This window comes from Mytilus californianus, unplaced genomic scaffold (assembly GCF_021869535.1).
Source record: "Mytilus californianus isolate M0D057914Y unplaced genomic scaffold, xbMytCali1.0.p SCAF_4, whole genome shotgun sequence".
Lineage (NCBI taxonomy): Eukaryota > Metazoa > Mollusca > Bivalvia > Mytilida > Mytilidae > Mytilus > Mytilus californianus.
The window spans coordinates 110,574,471-110,597,260 of NW_026262690.1; the positions used below are offsets into that span (position 1 = coordinate 110,574,471).

The 22,790-nt window shown below is 31.7% G+C and overlaps 1 protein-coding gene across 1 annotated transcript; it reads left to right on the plus strand.

Moving 5' to 3' along the window:
• Positions 1-7,035: 7,035 nt before the first annotated feature.
• Positions 7,036-21,749, plus strand: LOC127739132 (protein FAM177A1-like). Its single transcript, XM_052250719.1, has 5 exons — positions 7,036-7,116; positions 16,669-16,818; positions 17,768-17,834; positions 18,617-18,714; positions 19,174-21,749. Exons 1-5 carry the CDS (start codon positions 7,084-7,086, stop codon positions 19,360-19,362), a joined length of 537 nt encoding a protein of 178 aa, XP_052106679.1. The 5' UTR covers positions 7,036-7,083; the 3' UTR covers positions 19,363-21,749.
• The last annotated feature ends 1,041 nt before the right edge of the window (positions 21,750-22,790 follow it).

Sequence of the window (22,790 nt, forward strand, 5' to 3'; positions counted from 1 at the left end):
TCACTGAAGCATGACTGGAGCCCCCCCCCCCCCCCCCCCGTTTTGGTCAGTCAGCGGGCCCCCCCTTATGAAAAGTTCTGGATCCGCCACTGAATTCCTAATTTCAACCAGCTTGACTCAAATTCTAAACTTGGAACTATTTTAGATACCAATAAATATATTTTGTCTAGTGTTGTGGGCTATATGAAGCAATCCATGATAAGTGTGTAATTTTCAATTCTCGGTGTAATCCATTCAGAATATCAAACTCTGTTTATTCAGGACAACATATATTGAACGACAAGTATTCCCAGGACTAAGTATTTAAGATTTAAGAAAAAGATTGAGCTTTTAAATCAACGACATTTTTTAATGAATTTTGTGGATTGATATTTTACGCCGGATCTAAACTTGTCATGAGCTACACGGCGGGTATCGTTAAACAGGAGCAAGAAACCTTTACTTTTCCGGAGCATTTGAATCTGTTTCTTTCTTGGGTTGCTCAATTTTGAGTTTTCTGTGGTGTTTTGTATAGTTTTTTATTATTTTTTCTCGTCTTTTTTTATTTTGATAAACGGTGTATGTTTTTATTCGAGTTATGTATTTATTGCCCTTTAATAGATAACTGACATTGAAATGCGAATCATTGTGTATGTTCCGGACCATATGAGTATTTGGACCATATACGCGTATTAGACGAGTGACATTAACCATAAAATTTTATTTTTAATGCACCCACCTAACATACGGCTAAATCATATACCATTCGAAAGCACATCATCTGCACTACCTTTTTTGCCCGGTCGTCAAAAATTCGTATGGTGCAGTTTCTGTCAAATCACAACGAAAGGTCAAGGACGGACAACTTCTAATTTTACAAGAAGTCAGCATTTTTGCATATTCTGTCTTCTGAAAAATGATATTTTGTATGGAATTATGGAAATCTGTTAGAACAGATGTTAATAGTAACTTATCAAAAGCACTTTGAAATATTAATGTCGGATTTATAATAAATAGCGCTGTTTTCCAGAAATTCCATTGAAAATGACAAAAATGCATGAAAATCAAATTTTATGTCTGTGATTCAACTGTTATTTACCATAAAACCAAATAACATATTTTATTTAGTGCTAAGGATGTTTTTGACATCATTAAATTACTGCAATTACGCTTCTTGTTAATTAAACAGCCAATTATAACAACCATGCAGTTGCCCAAAATATCGCCATCTGCAAGAAAATAGCTTTTTTTAGCTGTTCTTTGTTAAGACAATTTGTATGTACATGTAGTCGATATTATGTTGAAAAACACAAACTTTAAAAGTGCAAAACTGTTAAAGGATAGAATACACAGAAAATTCGTGCATTTAGGGAAAAGTTTGGGAGCGAGATTTGATAATTCAATATTTCAATATTTGTATGTTTTCTTGGTTGCTTATACTGCATCTTGCATTGAATGAGGAAGTGAAAACTATTATAAGCTAGCCACTGAAATGTTCTTCATGCCTGGCCAATATATTTAATCCTATCCAACTACGTAATTTCTTGGAAATAAATTGAGACCCTCGCAATTATATTTACTTACATTAATTTTTGAATTGGAAAATCTAGCAATTCGCAATAACAATACATACATTTCCATTAATCAAATTTACTCCCTGAATAGTTTACATATAAATACATTTTAATATAAAGATGATTGATTGATTGTTGGTGTTTGACGCAATTTTCGGTTTAGCACTTTTGGTTTCTAAAGTATTTTGCGGCGATCAGTTTTAAATGGTTTAGGCCCATGGAATGCCCAAGGAACCACCGACCTTCGGAAGGAAAACTGGCAATCCCCATTAACAATACATTAGTTATAGCTATTAGTATCAAGGACGAAGTTACTGTGTAGGTGCCACAACACAAATATACCAATCAGCATTGATCACCTTTTGTAAAAGTAGGCAACCTCTAACCACACACAGCAGTGTTAATGTTGATGTTTACTTCAGCTAAATGTTACAAGTAAAGTTTCTTAATAGAAACAAAAATATAAATGCATTTGAACCACTTTTATTTCAAATTTAATTGGCCATGATTTTGCATTAAAATTTCAATGTAGATTTGCCACACAATATTTTCATTTTAGGCATTTAAAAAAAAGAGCACGATCTACTATTTTAGTAGATCATCTATTAAGCATTGGTTGATCATTGGCATACTAAAGATAGTACGTGTATATTAAGAATACGTATGGTTAAAATGAAGTTATTTTATTCTAAAATATCTATACAATTGTGCGAAATGAAAAATTGTGGTTGAATTTATCCAATTTTTTTAATTGGTTTTATGTAATCTGATCTTAAATTATGTTCGTGGATATTTATTGTGCACTGAGCCCTCTGTTATTGATCTGACAGCGACTTTTTGCGATTTTCTCACTTTATTTTCATATTTTTCGGTTCAAGTTTCTAATGGTGCGAAGATCTCACAACAATAACAAGTGATATAAGTTGACTTGAAAAACACCGTACAAAATGTTATGTATAAGTGTTAAAATTATAGTAAATGCAATTTTTCAGGGTCATTATTGACTTTTACTTATGAAACGAAATATGTCGACTTTGAAATATAACTTCAAGAATAATTTAAATGAACCGTTAAACAAGAAACCGACGTTACTGTTTGACTCACAGGCACTTGGGGCATTGGACATTCTTTTTTTATTTGATTCATTTTTATTTTTGTGTGGTATTTTGTTTTTAGTTAATTCAAATTTCTTAAATATTTTAGTTTTTGTTAGTTATTTAATGTGTTCTTGCTCCTATTCATACGATCTTACAATACTAGTAGATGATATACGTGCTGTACCTCTATTCTTATGGATCTTACTGTTATTTTAAGATCTTATAAATAGGAACAAAAACACAATAATTAAGTGAAAACAAATAAAAATTAGAAGAAATTACAAAGAAAAAACTAATCTAAACACCGGGAAAGAAGATTCATTTCCAAAACGCATGTTATTAACTTACAGACGAAAAGATTGACATGATAAATGCGCTTTAAATTGACTATAGCGAAGATATACAGACAATATGTCAAAGATAAAGGGTTTCAGTTAGAAACTTGTGCTGATTTTGATTCAGCTACCTAATAAGGTCACGTTGTCACCTTATTTAATAAAATTATTTCTAACCGAAATTTTATTGCATTTTACTGATTTATTTGTTTATATTTTAATCAGTATTTTAATCAGTTCTTAGGCGAATTCTGTAAGAAAATCTTCAGTTCTGCAAATTTTTTCAGTGTAAACTTTTAAAAATAATTATTGATTATTTTTTTTACTTTTAATTTTCTAACGTATATGAAAAATAAATTATACTAAATTCAGTTAACATTTAAAACTTACAAATTACTGAAACAAACACAAATCGATGTAGTCCGAAATCTTTCGGACGTTGTACAGTCAAAGGGAAATTACTCTTAGTTACTCTGTGTTAACACATCTGACATATATGCCAACGTATAGTTATTCCTCCTGACAGAAGTTCCTTTATATAAACAATGCTATAATATCCGTTCCTATTATACACCCTTTATTCCGTCAGTAACAAATACTGTAATATTTCTTCCAGTAGAAGTAACATTTCAGAACTTTTCTTCCAGTACAAGTAAAATTTCAGAATAGTTCTCCAATTTGGAACTAATGTTATATTAGGAACTTCTATTCTATGACACATATAGGGAAAAGTACAACAATGAAGAATTTTCAAGGCGATAGTTTTGTGTATCACCGTTGACCCCTCATCGTTTCACATTTTCATGTCATTGGATTCTGTTACACATTTTTGGTTTTAGGGATAAGATTTAATATAATTCCTATTCTTGCTTTAAGTAATATTTTTACGGGATTCAAACCGATTAAAATTTGATGAATTTAACTTAGCTATTGGGGTACACTGGAGTTTCAGGGGAGGGTCCTTAAAAGATAAAAAAAAACATCAATTGATTTTAAAACTGCCGGACAAGCGAGCAAGATTTTACACATCAAATAAAGGATCATATTAATTAACGTCCCCTCCAAATCTCATTCATCATGGAGGTACCATGCAATAAAAAAACAAGAACTACCTTTCCGGAGCACATGCTATCATCTCCAGTTTTGGTGGGGTTTATGTTGCTCTTCCTAAGTTTTCTATGTTGTGTTTTGTCATTTCGTCGTTTGTCATTTTTGCCATGAGTTCGGTATTTAGGCATGATATCTTTAATGTTACATCTTCTCCCTGACATAATAGGTATAATGTCTCTAATGTTACATCTTCTACCTGGCATAATAGGTATGATGTCCCCAATGTTACATCTTCTCCCTGACAAAATAGACATGGTGTCTCCAATGTAACATCTTCTCCTTGACATAATAGGTATGATGTCTCCAATGTTACATCTTCTCCCTGACGTACTAGGCATGATGTCTCCATGCAATGTTACATTTTCTCTCGGACATAATAGACATGATGTCTCCAATGTTACATCTTCTCCCTGACGTACTAGGCATGATGTCTCCATGCAATGTTACATTTTCTCTCGGACATAATAGGTATGATGTCTCCAATGTTACATCTTCTCCCTGACGTACTAGGCATGATGTCTCCATGCAATGTTACATTTTCTCTCGGACATAATAGGTATGATGTCTCCTATGTTACATCTTCTCCCTGACGTACTAGGCATGATGTGTCCATGCAATGTTACATTTTCTCTCGGACATAATAGGTATGATGTTTCCAATGTTACATCTTCTCCCTGACGTACTAGGCATGATGTTTCCAATGTTACATCTTCTCCCTGACGTACTAGGCATGATGTCTCCATGCAATGTTACATTTTCACTCGGACATAATAGGTATGATGTCTCCAATGTTACATCTTCTCCCTGACATAATAGGTATGATGTCTTCAATGTTACATCTTCTCCCTAGCATAATAGGCATGATGTCTCTAATGTTACATCTTCTGTCTGACATAATAGGTATGATGTCTCTAGTGTTACATCTTCTGTCTGACATAATAGGCATGATGTCTCTAGTGTTACATCTTCTGTCTGACATAATAGTTATGATGTTTCCAATGTTACATCTTCTCCCTGACATAATAGGTATGATGTCTTCAATGTTACATCTTCTGTCTGACATAATAGGCATGATGTCTCTAATGTTACATCTTCTGTCTGACATAATAGGTATGATGTCTCTAGTGTTACATCTTCTGTCTGACATAATAGGCATGATGTCTCTAGTGTTACATCTTCTGTCTGACATAATAGTTATGATGTTTCCAATGTTACATCTTCTATCTGACATAATCGGTATGATGTCTCCAATGTTATGTCTTCTCCCTAGCATAATAGGCATGATGTCTCTAATGTTACATCTTCTCACTGACATTATAGGCATGATGTCTCCAATGTTACATCTTCCTCTGACATAATCAGCATGATGTATTCACATTTGTGTGCGGGATGAATAATGCACGAGTACTTTGAAATAACATATGTTTTGATCGGCGGTGTTGAACATATTTGATTGAAGTTAATGAATATATGTTTGGTTTAACCGTCCAAGTTCAAGCCATTTCGGTTGCTTTTATATCATTACTTTTCAGTGTATTGGGATGCCGTTATGGTCGATCAAAAATTTGTCTGCTATTTTTTGTTTCTTTCTTCCAAGGTTGCTTCATAAGTGGATTATATAACATATTAAAATTCATTATCAACAGTTCATGTTTAAGTTGTAGGTATTCTTATGGGCCCCAATTGCGTCCCTTTAATAGAAGAAATGTTTCGTTACTGTTATATATCACAGTTTATGGCCTAACTCAGTAAAGACTCGTTTAAATTGCATCAAGTTGATTGATAAATTCAACAACACTTACCGTTATCTTGATAATATATTTTCGTTTAATAAGAATTTTCTAAATATATACTACCGAAATTTACCCAAAGGAACTTACTTTAAAAAATAAAATATAAACGGTATTAACTATCCTTTCCTATATTTAGATGTTTCAGTTTTACACGGGAAACTATACACAAAAAAATACGACAAAAGGGACAATTTTTCGTTCCCTATTGTTAATTTATTCATTTTTTCAATTTGGACGGTGATGTTCCTTTGGCACCAACTTACGGTATGTATATTCTAAAAAGGTAACAATTCAACACTGTAATTAGATCTTTGAATATTATGTTATCAGTAAATTACAATCAAACTAAATATTATTGTTATAAACATATGTACATTCACGGTTCTACAATCTTTTGATACCTATAGTTTAGCATTGCATAAGGTCATGTTTTTCTCTGACTGTTAATGACGTCACTACACTAAATCCATTGGATGTTGGATGTGTACTGATTGATATTTTAGTCTACGAAACATGATGTTTTATTAGTTGTGCTTTGAACTAGCTTTCAATAACTGCGAGTACTCTCAGATATGTTCTTTGTGTTGTTTTTTGTTAGGGTTTTTATGTGCTTTGTTTCAATCTGATGAGTAAAACCCTTTTCAACTGATTTTTATAGTTTGTTCTTATGTCGTACTGTTACACCACTGTCCCAGGTTAAGTGGAGGATTTGGCGCCAGCAAACATGTTTAAACCCGCCATATTTTTGTATGTGCCTGTCGCCGGGCCAAGCCAGTCAAGGAGCCCGTAATTCAGTGGATAACGTTTGTTGCTATATATCATATTTGTTTTTTCGTTTAGTATTTGTACATATTGAATTGTTTTCCATTTGTCATTTCGGGGCCTTTTAACCCTATGGGGTATGTGTTTTGCTCATTGTTGAAGGCCCTACGGTGACCTATAGTTGTTAACTTCTTTGTCATTTGGTCTCTGTAATTGGCAATCATACAAGATCTTCTTATGTTATATTATAAAGTGTTTTTTTCTGATGGAATATTAATTTTTCATATTTTATAGATTGATTTAACCATAATAAATATCCCGTAAAAATTCTGAGTTCAACCGTAATTGACAATGGTGTTATATTTTTGAACTGGTTCCCGTTTTGTCGACTGTTTCTTGCCAATTTTTTCTGATCGAAAACAGAAAGGGAAAAATGACAGAAAGAGTAAACGGATCTAGTCCAGTGGTAAATTTCTTTCTTATTGTCCATCATTCGGATCCCTATCGATAAAAACGAGCAGTTCTTATACTGAAGATAGGGATTCGAATAAAGAAATTGATATTTTGAGGCAGATTCAACTTTGTTTTGTTCCAAATCCCAAAGATTTTTTTTTTGTGTTCAAGGCATCCAAGTCGTGACTACTATTAAAAAAATATAGAGTTTGGTACACAGGTGCGAGACAAGATTTGTTTAGTATTGGTGCAGGATCAACTGAACTTGGCGACCACAATACTTGTAGACTAGTATTGTCAACAATACTCGTATATAATTAATGTACAAGTATTGTGTACCAGTATAATTTGTCATAGTATTGTTTATATAAAATATAAATACATTGAAGTAGAGTAATTATTACTGCCTTTACTCGAAAATATTCAAAAGTAATGTAATGCTTTGAAAAATATGTATTTCAGGATAGAAAATTAGAAACATTTATTCATTTTTTGTAACGAAATGGTCAGGGTACGATATGGCAGTCAGGGGTACTACTTGTATAAGTAATCTTTATTTAATTGAAGAAGTAAATAAAATAAACTTATATAAGTTAATTATAATGTTTGAATAATCTCCCCTTAATTTTCTCAAAAATTTACTTGTATAAGTAAATTTTTTTTACAGTCCCACAAAAATTCTCATGTTTTGAGATGTAAAAACATGCCTTTAAGAATTTTTCTCAGGTTAGCTCATAATTTTTGATTAGAGTTCAATGTTTCATCTCATTAATTCAACAAAGAAACTGATTGCGCAAAGATCTTAAGTATTTGCGCAAGGCCTTCAAAAATTGCCCCTTGGGGGCTTGTAAATGAGCAGTGTTCTAAAGATAACAGACAAATGAGATTTTCATTGTCCATGAAATTACACTTAAATGATCAGTAATGACATCTGCAAAGGACAGACAATCAAAAATTCTATTAGAGCAAAGAAGTCCTAAGAATTCAAGAAAAGAAGATAGGATGACTTTTTTACTTGTATAAGTAAAAAAATCTGAATGTCTAAGGGACATTACTAAGCCCAATTTTTTTTTACCTATACAAGTAAATAAAATACACTTGTATAAGTATCCTACAAATTTACTTATATAAGTATATTAATATTTACTTCTTCAAGTAAATAAAAATTACTTGTACAAGTAGTACCCCTGACTGTATGGTTAGGGTACAAAATGACTATAAGGGTGCAGGTCGTTTCGTAACTAGTCGATTCGTAACTTAACTAGGTCGTTTTGTACCTGAGACGTTTTGTAGCCTTATATCAATATATAATAACAATAAGAGTAGTAGGTTACGTAAAAAGTAATAAAAAGACTTTAATATTGATGTATGTTTATATATATATATCTATATTTATTTATTAAATAATTGATTGCACATAAATTTACACTTTACTAGTACAGTTTTGCACACATGCGAATAGAACAGAAGAATTTGAATTGTCCATCATCATTTAGATGTACCACATCTTTATCAAAGTATTTAGTCTTTGCTTTGATGTCTCCAATACTTGACACCACTCATCTTTATGTTGCTTAATTAGTTCTTTATTTATCTTCTTTTTTTTCTATCATAAGTTGTTTCTTTCATGTTTCTTGATCAAGTTAGTATCCGAAGGTAAACTAAAAAGGTATCAGCGTGTTAGGTTTTTCGGATGAAAAATCAGGCTTTATGCCAGTATAAGCATGCAAACAAAGGACAACATAGTGATGTATCTGAAAGAAAGAAAAAGAATAGAGTAAGATAAAGTGTTCTTAAAAAAAAAAAAACTTTAACTCCCCCAACGCCGGTCCCCAGCCCGGGTGAAAAAGGAGGAGGGTTATGCAATTGCATGTAAAAGTGAAAAAAAGAAGAAAATAATTATGTTTTTTCAGGTCGTGTACTGTGCCATAGGTCGTGTGCCATTAATCTACTTAATCACTTTACATCTACTGTAATTACTTTTTATACGACCGCAAAAAAATTTTGTGGTCGTATATTGGTATGACGTTGGCGTCGTCGTCGTCGTCGTCGTCGTCGTCGTCGTCGTCCGGCGTCGTCGTCCGAATACATATTGGTTTTCGCACTCTAACTTTAGTTTTAGTGATTGGATCTTTTTGAAATTTGACCATAAGGTTAAATACCACAAAAGGAAGGTTGGTATTGATTTTGGGGGTTATGGTACCAACAGTTAAGGAATTAGGGGCCAAAAAGGGGCCAAAAATGAGCATTTTCTAGTTTCCAGACAATAACTGTGGAACGGTGTATGGATCTCTCTGAAATTATACTACAAGTTTCCATACCACAAAGGGATGGTTAGGATTTGCTTTGGGGGGTTATGGCTCAAACCGTTTAGGAATTAGGGGCAAAAAAGGGGGAAAAACAAGGTTGTCCTGGTTAATGGACAAATACTTTAGTACAAAACATAATTTAAAGCAGTGTAAGGGAGATAAATCAAATACATCATTGAAATTATCTCCCTTACACTGCTTTTAAATTATGTATAAAGTAATGGTTAATGAACAATAAAGATAATCTAAAACAGTGTAAGGGAGGTAATCCAAATACAATGTTTTGGTTACTTCCCTTACACTGCTTTTAAATTATGTTTAAGGAAATGCATATTTATAAAGGAAGACCAGTAAAAATATCTGCAAATGTTTTCATCTTTTTTTTTTACAAAAAAATCCATATGAAAGACTTGACACTATATTTTTATTAATTCTATTATAAAATAGATTAAGTTAGCACTATGGTAAATTTAAATGGGTAATTATGGTTGCCAACTCCATTGGAAATTTGAATTGAGATTATGACCATATCTTGAGGGAAAGAATTTTTTTGGGGGAAAAAGGGGGGGGGGGGATAAAAAGAAATTGTGGGGGGCCAATTTTTTCTCATTTCAGATTTCAGAAATTAAAAAAAATTATTCTTCAAATATTATTTTTTTTTCAAATTTCAAATATTGAAAAATTTCAAGAAGTAATCTTTAATTGCACAGCATGGCGCATTAGATTTGTAAAATCTTTGATCACATTTATTTATTTGTTATGCCGAATCTAACAGTGTATTTAGATTTTTAATTTTGGGTCCAGTTTTCAAATTGGTCTACATTAATGTCCAAAGGGTCCAAAATTAAACTTTGTTTGATTTTAGCAAAAATTGAATATATGAGGTTCTTTGATATGCTGAATCTAAACATGTATTTAGATTTTTGATTTTTGGCCCAGTTTTCAAGTTGGTCCAAATTGGGGTCCAAAATTAAACTTTGTTTGATTTCAACAAAAATTGAATATATGGGGTTCTTTGATATGCTGAATCTAACCATGTATTTAGATTTTTTATTTGTGGACACCGTTATCTAATTGGTTCATATTGAGGTCAAAAGGGTCCAAAATTAAACTTTGTTTGATTTCATCTAAAATTGAATTATTGGGGTTCTTTGATATTCCAAATCTAACCGTGTATTTAGATTTTTAATTTTGGGTCCTGTTTTTTAAATTGGTCTACATTGAGGTCCAAAGGGTCCAAAATTAAACTAAGTTTGATTTTGACAAAAATTGAATTCTTGGGGTTCTTTGATTTGCTGAATCTAAACATGTGTTTAGATTTTTGATTATGGGCCCAGTTTTCAAGTTGGTCTAAGATAGGGTCCAGTATTTAAACTTTGTTTGATTTCAACAAAAATTGAATATATGGGGTTCTTTGATATGCTGAATCTAAACATGTATTTAGATTTTTGATTATGGGCCCAGTTTTCAAGTTGGTCCAAATTGGGGTCCAAAATTAAACTTTGTTTGATTTCAACAAAAATTGAATATATGAGGTTCTTTGATATGCTGAATCTAACCATGTATTTAGATTTTTTATTTGTAGGCCCCGCTATCAAATTGGTTCATATTGAGGTCAAAAGGGTCCAAAATTAAACTTTGTTTGATTTCATCGAAAATTGAATTATTGGGGTTCTTTGATATGCCAAATCTAACCGTGTTTTTAGATTTTTAATTTGGGTTCCGTTTTTTAAATTGGTCCTCATTGAGGTCCAAAGGGTCCAAAATTAAACTTAGTTTGATTTTAACAAAAATTGAATTCTTGGGGTTCTTTGATATGCTGAATCTAAACATGTGTTTAGATTTTTGATTATGGGCCCAGTTTTCAAGTTGGTCCAAGTTGGGGTCCAAAATCAAACTTTTTTTGATTTCAACAAAAATTGAATATATGGGGTTCTTTGATATGCTGAATCTAACCATGAATTTAGATTTTTTATTTGTGGGCCCCGCTATCAAATTGGTTCATATTGAGGTCAAAAGGGTCCAAAATTAAACTTTGTTTGATTTCATCAAAAATTGAATTATTGGGGTTCTTTGATATTCCAAATCTAACCGTGTATTTAGATTTTTAATTTTAAGTCCCGTTTTTTAAATTGGTCTACATTAAGGTCCAAAGGGTCCAAAATTAAACTTAGTTTGATTTTAGCAAAAATTGAATTCTTGGGGTTCTTTGATATGCTGAATCTAAACATGTGTTTAGATTTTTGATTATGGGCCCAGTTTTCAAGTTTGTCCAAGTTGGGGTCCAAAATTAAACTTTGTTTGATTTTAACAAAAATTGAATATATGGGGTTCTTTGATATGCTGAATCTAACCGTGTTTTTAGAATTTTTAATTTGGGTCCCGTTTTTTAAATTGGTTTTCATTGAGGTCCAAAGGGTCCAAAATTAAACTTAGTTTGATTTTAACAAAAATTGAATTCTTGGGGTTCTTTGATATGCTGAATCTAAACATGTGTTTAGATTTTTGATTATGGGCCCAGTTTTCAAGTTGGTCCAAGTTGGGGTCCAAAATTAAACTTTTTTTGATTTCAACAAAAATTGAATATATGGGGTTCTTTGATATGCTGAATCTAACCATGAATTTAGATTTTTTATTTGTGGGCCCCGCTATCAAATTGGTTCATATTGAGGTCAAAAGGGTCCAAAATTAAACTTTGTTTGATTTCATCAAAAATTGAATTATTGGGGTTCTTTGATATTCCAAATCTAACCGTGTATTTAGATTTTTAATTTTAAGTCCCGTTTTTTAAATTGGTCTACATTAAGGTCCAAAGGGTCCAAAATTAAACTTAGTTTGATTTTAGCAAAAATTGAATTCTTGGGGTTCTTTGATATGCTGAATCTAAACATGTGTTTAGATTTTTGATTATGGGCCCAGTTTTCAAGTTTGTCCAAGTTGGGGTCCAAAATTAAACTTTGTTTGATTTTAACAAAAATTGAATATATGGGGTTCTTTGATATGCTGAATCTAATCATGTATTTTGATTTTGGACATTGGACCATAATAGGTAAATTAAAAAAATTCAAGTTCTTAGACCACATTCTTTCTGTGTCAGAAACCTATGCTGTGTCAAATATTTAATAACAATCCAAATTCAGAGCTGTATCAAGCCTGAATGTTGTGTCCATACTTGCCCCAACTGTTCAGGTTTCGACCTCTGCGGTCGTATCAAGCTGCGCCCCAGCGAAGCATTTTATTATTACCTGTCATTAGTTGTCATAAAACCATTAAAGCTGTCACCGAGCGTAATTACCAATTAGCAAATTAGCCAATAATTAAAAAGATTTAAGAAAGTTTTAAATTAAAAATATTACAATTATTAGATGAACAATTTGATCATTTTTAAATAATAACTTTAACTTTTTCATTTAAACTAATTAATTTAAACTAACACGTTATAACCATATATAATTACACCAGGTACGAAACGTCTCAGTTACAAAACAACGTAGTTACGAATCGACCAGGTACGAAACGACCAGGTTACGAAGCGACGTGCATTCGACTATAATTCATCAACATAATGCGTCAGCATACAGACATGGACCGGCACAAAGACAATTGACCAGATGAGAATCACCCTGCTTACAGCCTTAAATATAGAACAAGAACAAGAACATATTATATTACCAATTAACTGATTAAGCCTTAAGGGCCCACCAGGGGCATCTATAGAGCATACGATGCCGGTAAATCCGCCTTCATAAGGCTTTGATCATATGTATTTCTGCTTAATTAAATACAAATTGTATCAAATTTAATGTAAATCGATTCACTGACAAATCAATTTTGAGTAGTTCATCTCATTTCCCCAAAAATATTAGAAATAAATTTCAGAATCAACAAAACAAGTGGGTCATTTCTGTTTTTATCGGAAATGTGTTTGTCTGGTGAATCCATCCTTGCGCAGTTAATATGTATGGAAGGCCAGTTTATCACATATTTATGAAAGGAAAAGGTGATCTATTTAATTAAAGACCACTTATAAATGGATTCCAGACAATCGAAAAAAAAATAATTTCAAGTCAGAAATGAGTTTTGTAAGCAATAATATGATTATTGCTAGCTTTAGGAACTATATTATATATATCACTAGATATTTTTTTCGTAATAAAGGATTTTTCTTTAAAATTTGACATGCAGTGATGATAAGTACAGTTCCTATGAAATAAAATATAAAATAGCAGACGAAATATTCACGGAAAAGACAATAAAGGAAGTAAATGGGAGTGGGCGGGTTTACTGGACGAGGGGAATTACCGGACACGACTGTACATGTATAAGGAAAAAGAACATTGATTTCCATAGATAAATAGAATTTAAATACACAATATACATGCATGTCTAGCCTCAAATCTGTATCCTTTCTTTAGATCTGTGTCTTTTCCAGATTGGGTCATAGACCTCTTTCTTGTCTCAAATCTGTGTCCTTTTCTGCAAATCACGCACTGTCCTGTGTGTTGATGTCAGAATTATCAAATCGAAGAAATATTGCTTTCGTCAACTGAGACATCAATACGACTTTTATATTCAAGTTAAATGGACATCCGTTAAAAGGTTAAGGCAATAGGCGTTCAAGAAGTGAATGTGTGTTGAACTACATTGTACATGATGTACACAATGTTTGTACATAAAGGGGTTTGACATTCATAGAGGGAACCTGGGAATAAGGGGTGAAAACCAAAGAAAGAGACCGAGGGAACCGGGAGAAGAGGGAAAACAATGGACATCATGGGAAATTGTAAAAAACTTACACTTTTTTTATTTCATTATAAACAAAAAGTGAACCAAGGCCTGGTGAATCTGTAGTACAGTAGAATCCCTGAAGTGGATATCTCTGGTATGCAGGGTCAATACGATAAAACACATAGAATGTAGAAAGTCTTATAACACAATTTACACGACAATTCAACACTTTAGTGATTGCTGCAGTAAATTTTTTGATCGACATGTTTCAGTGCCTAGTGTCATCAGGATAAATATATGAGTAGAAGTAGAAAATCTTAAGTAGATAATTGGGTTGTCTAAATACAACGTCATAGAGTGACCCTGGTATTGCAAGTGAAAGTGGAACATAAAGTATAAATAGACAATGAAACAATATAGATAGATTGTCAACATGAAAAAGAAAGTAAAAAAAATTGTTTCAGTTATTAGTTAACTTTATTTTCAAGTCTTGTTTTAAATATTTTTAAATCAAAGAAATAGTATAAGAGTAAACACAGTCAGAATATTAAAAATTGTTTCTCTCAATACAGAGACATTAGTCATATATTCTTTTTGGGGGTCATCTTATATGTAAAGAAGTCTTGAAAGCCAAACAGTAAAAAAGATTTGTGCCTTTTTTTAGCTCACCTGGCCCAAAGGGCCAAGTGAGCTTTTCTCATCACTTGGCGTTCGTCGTCTGTCGTCCGTTAACTTTTACAAAAATCTTCTCCTCTGAAACTACTTGGCCACAATCATCATTGGGGTATCTAGTTTAAAAAATGTGTCCGGTGACCCGGCCAACCAACCAAGATGGCCGCCATGGCTAAAAATAGAACATAGGGGTAAAATGTAGATTTTGGCTTATATCTCTGACACCAAAGCATTTAGAGCAAATCTGACATTGGGTAAAATTGTTAATCTGGTCAAGATCTATCTGCCCTGAAATTTTCAGATGAATCGGACAACCCGTTGTTGGGTTGCTGCCCCTGAATTGGTAATTTTAAGGAAATTTTGCCGTTTTTGGTTATCATCTTGAATATTATTATAGATAGAGATAAACTGTAAACAGGAATAATGTTCAGCAAAGTAAGATCTACAAATAAGTCAACTTGACCAAAATGGTCAGTTGACCCCTAAAGGAGTTATTGTCCTTTATAGTCAATTTTTAACCATTTTTCGTAAATTTTTGTAATCTTTTACAAAAATCTTCTCCTCTGAAACTGCTGAGACAAATTTAACCAAACTTGTCCACAATCATCATTAGGGTATCTAGTTTAAAAAATGTGTCCGATGACCCTGCCTGCGAACCAAGATGGCCGACATGGCTAAAAAATAGTACATAGGGTAAAATGCAGTTTTTGGCTCATATCTCTGAAACCAAAGCATTTAGAGCAAATCTGACGAGGATAAAATGATCATTAGGTCAAGATCTACCTGCTTTAAATTTTCAGACCAATCAAGCAACATGTTGTTGGGTTGCTGCCCCTGAATTGGTAATTTTAAAAAAAAATTGCAGCTTTTGGTTATTATCTTGAATATTATTATAGATAGAGATAAACTGTAAACAGCAATAATGTACAGCAAAGTAAGATCTACAAATAAGTCAACATGACCAAAATTGTCAATTGACCCCTTAAGAAGTTATTGCCCTTTATAGTCAATTTTTTACAATTTTCATAAATTTTGTAAATTTTTGTAAATTTTAACAAAATATTTTCCACTGTAACTACTGGGCCAAGATCATTATAGATAGAGATAATTGTAAGCAGCAAGAATGTTCAGTAAAGTAAGATCTACAAACACATCACCATCACCAAAACACAATTTTGTCATGAATCCATCTGTGTCCTTTGTTTAATATGCACATAGACCAAGGTGAGCGACACAGGCTCTTTAGAGCCTTTAGTATCATTTTTTGGGTTTTTATTAGATGAATTGTGTACTTTGTGCCGATCTGAAGAATCAGGACCTTTCCTGCTGATTTTTACAATTTGTTATAATCTTGTGTTGTTACAATGGTCCAAGATAAGGGATTCTATATGTGCCTGTCCTTGGTTACATCACATTACTGAAAGTCTACTTTATGAAAAGGAAACAGATTTGAATAAACAAAAGACCACACATTTGAGTATCATGTTTAATGTACATGTAAGAGTTTACATGTTATGATATTCATAATTCTACACAATGTAGATAGGCTGGATCACAGCACCAACAACAGTTTTAGAACAAACAAGTTTGAATTAAAAAATATATATAGGATATACCTTTATGAGACAGCAATCCAGCAACACTCAGACTAGAAAAGACATGGATATTCATCACAAAAAACTTTGGTGGAAAATGATATTGATTGATTTTTCTGTACTTATACATCCTTGCGTTCAAATACTTGGCTTTGAGTCTTATGAAAGTACTTTGGAAGCATAACATTTATAAAGTGTTGTTTTCAATTTTTGATTTTAAATTTAAGTACTGTAACTTTTCATTTAATTTTGTGTTTTTAGTGTACAGAATTTACGGATATTTCACTGCAAGAAGGACAGAAGAAAAAGAAGAAACAGCCAAGAAGAATTTTACACTTTAGTGATGGTATATTAGAAGAATATTCTACAGATGAAGAAGATGAAAATCCTCCACAACCAATGGTTGATCCTGTAGGTTTAAAATCCTCGACAAGCAGTGGGTTGTCCAATATGTTTAATCTAAAAATGCCTGTGTGGATTCACCAAATCTTCAAAAGCATTCTATAGGGGCCTGATGTCAGATCCATTCTCAGTAACAATCTAATAAACATATGCAGTCAAAATATATTTACCCCATTCCAAAGGCATCAGGGGCATCACTGTACTTTACTATATATACACTTGTCTATTTATGAAGACAGACGTTGACCTCCAGGTTTAATTTCTGGTATTATTTGTGTCAATGGTTGCTGTCTTATGATGTATACCCCACAATCTCCTTTTATTAAAAAAAAACAAACTTAAAAGTGTGCTGAGCCCTTGATTGTGTGGCCTAATGGTTTCCAGCTGCAGCAACACAAAGGGATCACTTCTTCCATCCAGCATCATTATCCACTTGCTAAGATTTTTCTATAGGACATGAATTTGTTGACCTTCTTTTTTATTTTTTTATTGGAGTGACTTTTTTGGTCTTCCCAACTGAAACATTGATTTACATGTAGGTATTTTTGGTGGCGACACATATCTTCCTTTGAAGATTATACATTATTGTATGACTCTAGATAAGAGCTTTACATGTGATTTCTGTGATACAATATATTATTTCCTAATGCAAATTCACATATGATTAAATAAATATTTTATTTGAATGGATTGTAAAGTAAATGTCTACTGCCTGTTTGTCAGCAATTAACATATTAGAGTTACTCCCCTTTGTTCACTTTTTTTTTCTTTATATCCAATGGTTTAAATGTTTTAAGAATTGGTGTTGAATTTCATGTTGTTTAGGCATAACATGAACATGTTTGTTGCATGGACATGTATGTTCCTTCCTTCTAGACCTTAGACCTTCCAATTTTATGATTTTATGTGGTGCAAAATGTGAGACTAAAGACTAATATCTATTTATTTAATTTTACAGAAAACATTAACATGGATGCCATGGGTGTGGTACCATGTTGTGACTGTATCAAAGAAAGCTCTATCAGGTAATATTTACTTTGTTTTTAAGTACTTTTCACAGTAATGTCCCCTTGAAATGGAATCTATTGTAGGGAAATATTCAAGTTTCATGACCACATCTTTTTTCATTCAAAGTATTTTGAAATAGTGAAAAAAATTATTAATCTAATAACAACTACAATGTAAATAGAGTGATATGGATGTATGATTTTTCTCAGCTTTGAGTAGGAACTATTTTGGGTTAAAATTGGTATGACAGTATCTGGTAAATTTATCCACTACAGTTCAACACTTTGGGTTATTTAGACATAACATGCAGACGCTTGTCTATCATAGAAAAGGGTGTTATACCATATATGTAATTTTGAATTCTAGATGTTTTCTATGTTGGATTGCTGTCATATTGACTTTTACTGGATATGTGTTGTACTAACATGAGCAACACAACAGGTGCCACATGTGGAGCATGATCTGCTTACCCTTCAAGAGAACCTGATATCACACCCCAGTTTTTGGTGGGGTTCGTGTTGCTCAGTCTTTAGTTTTCTATGTTGTGTTTTGTGTACTGTTGTTTCTTTAATTGTCTGTGCATAGTTGCAAATCGTTTCCTGTATTTTGTATTATGAATGAAATTGAGGAAAGACGATCTAAACAGGTTTAACGTTTAGGAATACTTTTGAATCAGGGAGTTTTCATTTTCATTCAAATAAGGGATCACCTTCAAACCATAAGTTTTAAAAATATGTTACTATAATATAAACAGAGGAATTTACTTATTGTGCATTAATATCATTTAATTTACTTATAGTGGCTGACACATGTGGAGAACATCTTGCCTGGTTCTTTGGTATTACTTCTCCAAAATATCAATATGCAATAGATGAATACTATAGACTGAAAGAAGAGGTAAGGAAAGAGAGATAACTCTTACTGTACTTTTACACCAAAATATCAATATGCAATAGATGAATACTATAGTCTGAAAGAAGAGGTAAGGAAAGAGAGATAACTCTTACTGTACTTATATTTTATTTCAAATGGTCGGATTTTGTTCTTTGAATAAACCCCACACCTCCCAAATAGTATTCTGAATGAAAGAAATATTAAAAGATGAATTATTAAAGCTGTTTATATATTAATAATAAGCAGATATTAGTGGTTGAAATTAGTGAAATAATTGTGTTTGAAGACTCAATGTAGAAGAATAATTTACTCTTTTACTTGGAGAGGTTCTTAAAAAGTGTTATAAAAATATTGGATATTAATAGTAAGCAGATATTAATGGTTGAAATTAGTGAAATTATTGTGTTTGAAGACTCAATGTAGAAGAATTGAAAAGTGATTTAACATTACTTATTTTCTCAGGAGGAAAGAGAAAAGAAGCAAGAAGAAAAAAGAAGGCAAAGAATTGAGGAAGAAAAATTATCTCATGTAGAAGTTGACACCAAAATGCCTTCAAACGAACAATCTGATGCAGATACAAGTGATATCAAAGTGGAAGTTCTAAAAACAGAAAAACAATCAGACACACAAAAAGAAGAAGAGAAATACTGATGTTTATTTGTTAGATTACATATTTACATACTGAAGGCACATTTTGTGACCTTTGTTATCAGATCTGGTGGAAAATATTGTTATATTATTACCAGCATTGTCATTTTTATGTTACTTTTTCAAAACATTTGTTATTTGGTTGTAGGAAAATTGGCTGAATCTTTTGAAACAAACATTGCAATTAAAGCTATGATAGCTGTTTGTTATGACAAAACTAAGTTTGAATCTTTCTTTATCAGTAAATCCAAAGGACATTAGTTAAAGTCTAGCATTTGTTTGGTTTGGAACTATGGACCAGTTAATTGTGTGTGCGTGTGTGTGTGTTTTTTTTTAATTTATTAATTTAATAAGACCAATGTCTCAGCTACATGTTAATGTACTATGAAAAAGCTTTTATTTGTTGGTGTAAATTTTCATGGTTACTTGGAAAGTTTTGATTTTGTTGGTACTTGAAATTGTTAATTACTAATCAATGGAAAATCAAAATTAAATAGAATGCAAAAAAAATTTGCAGTAACCTGGACTTTATAAAATTTGCTATCCAACAAATAAACATACTTTCACAATAAAAAAAACTTCAAAAAACTGCTTTGTCAAATTGAGGTTCATGCTACAAATTTTGGGAGTCCACTCCATTGCAATATTTCTTGAAAGATTCGATACTGTAGTAATATTGTAAAGAAATGTTTTTTTTTCGTTGTTCTTCATATTGATGTTTACAAAAGTTGTGTAAGATGTTTTTCAAAATGAGACGAAAAGGAAAAAATGTAGATTAAGTGATTATTTTTCTTTTGAACTAATTTTGCTGTTCTCTGAAAAAAAAAGAAAACATTAGAAAAGTTATAGCTGTGTGTGAGGAAAATATCCATGATTCAATGCATCTTAGTGAATTATTACCCTAATAATGTCCAGTTAAAACAACAGTTCTGTTTAGTAAAAAACACTGTTTAGTCCAATAAAAGAAGTTAAATTCAGTAAAAAGTATTGATGTCTTATATGGACCTCTTAATAAGTTTGATCGACTTTTAAAGACATGCAAATTGCTTGACTTATAATGAAATAATCAAAATAAATTTTGGAAAGTTAGGGATCTATCTATGAAAGACAAATTTCAAACCCATCTGACTCAAACTTTGACAAATAACACATTTAAAATGACTTTTTCTCCCAGTGATGTCCTTGTTTTATTGTTTTAATATTTTCATTCTGACTCAGAAATCAAAATATTATTTACACATATATCAGACGAGTTCTACAGTAGTTGGTCATGGTATTAGAACATTGATTTTATATAATGAGGCTATTTCAAGATAATTAACTGTAATTGTATACATGTATACTATACCATGGTATGCGTTAGTGGGATCTTTATTATATATCATCAAATTTGCTATCATTATGCATCAGATTCTTCTCATTAATTTTATTTTTATATAATGTCATAGTAAAAGTTATTGCAGCTAATTCTGTTTCATAGAATAATTGATTTTTTTTACTTGGCAACTTATTTCATGTTGTACATTCATAACAATAATTGATTTTTGACTACTATTTTTCATAAGTCGTCTATGAATGTATGTATGCTTGTTTTTTTCCCCCAATTCACTTTGTAGTTAACATATCTAAAAGCAATGGAAACAATGATTAATACAATTGAACAAAATTCTTTAAAAAAGAGATTCTTATTTGATTTAGTTGAAAATAACTTTTTTGAAGTTTTTTTTTTTTTTGGAAAAAAAAAAACATCACAACAAAACAAAACCATTCCCAAGAAATAGGTTATAAGATTATGGCTTTTATTGTGATATTGATCTATAGTAAAATTGTTTACAGAAGATTGTTTTTGTACACGGTTATTCATACCATGTCTGGTAGAGTTGATGGGTTACTGCATTGACCTCCGTCCTGTTTTATTTAAATCTGTTTGTCCCTCTGAACTGAAAGTTTTGAAATTTATCACTCAGTATCTGCATTAAGGAATTATATATTTAGTCTTGAATATTACTCTGTATAAATAATTTCCAACCATCTTTGTAGATTGTTTAGATATTGAACAAATGATATATACTAATAGCATCGCATCTCATTCAGGGGCGAATTCAGGCAGGGGCGTGGCGTGCGGGGGCCCCCCTAATATTTGCAAAGCATGGGTTGTCTCTACACTCTAGAAGAATATTTCAATAATTTTACCTCAAATTTTTTTTCGAAATTTAAAGTTTGCGCCACCCCTAACTTAAAATCCTGGATCCGCCCCTATCATTTAACTTCATGTACTTTTTCTATTGAATTGTTTAAGCATATTATAAATGGTTGTTTAATATTATTTATGTTTCTATAAAATATTTATTAATTTCATTCCTTTTGAAATAAAAAGGCTGTTTTTGAAATTAGTTTTTTCATTACATTCCAGAATATATTGTTTCAATCCAAATATAGGAAAGAGAGAATACATCAGTCATAGCAAATTGAAGAAATTGATATTGGAAATAGAAATGGTAGAATATCAAATGGACAGTGTCTGTCTATTATTCGTCTTGATACTTACTTTAAATTTTCAAAGAGACCTAAAAATCACTTCTTTACAAGATAATGTAAGAAGGGTCAATAGAGTAGGATTTCTCACCTTTCAAATAATTTTTAATGAGATCATTGTTAATTTAAAAATAATAATCTTTTATTCGTAAGCAATACAACTTATAGAATATAGATATTACAAATATTCAATTACATCAGTGAAATATATATAATACATTTAAACAATCAGTCAAATAATCATATAAGTAAGTATACCCATATACAGCAGAGTATGATAAAATATAACATATATTAAGCATTTATAAATCAATTTAATTACGTGCCTTCTCGGCCAGGAATTAATACTTCCCTAAATTGTTAAAGTTCCTTTATTTAGTTTATTGATTGATGCCTGTTTAACGTCCAGTGGCAAATATAATGAATATTCAGGAATAGAACATGTAAGCGCAAAATGAATATTAACCCTACTTAATGTACCAGACAGACATGCTAAGCCGTATTTTTAATGTGCTAGTTCACAAGGTAACAGTCTGCATGAAGACATATTACCATACCTGGACACACTATTCTGACTCCAAGCCTACCAGTCTTTATTTCTCTTTAATGTCGCATGCTTAGCAGAGAAGAAGCAATTACCAATTTTAGTCTTTGCATTGACCTTGCAGGGGTTCAAACTCATGACCTCCTTCTCTTAATGCGAACACAAGATCACAGAGGCGGTTAACTTAGTCTTCAAGTAACTATATTGAAATATGAACTTTTTAAAATTTTCTGAGAGTGTATCAGTTCAAATAACAGGAAACAATTTAAGAAAAAGCACATAAATATTGAAACAATTGAAAATAAATATGTCAGAAGAGAAATTTTTAATCATAAGCCTTTATAATGTAAGT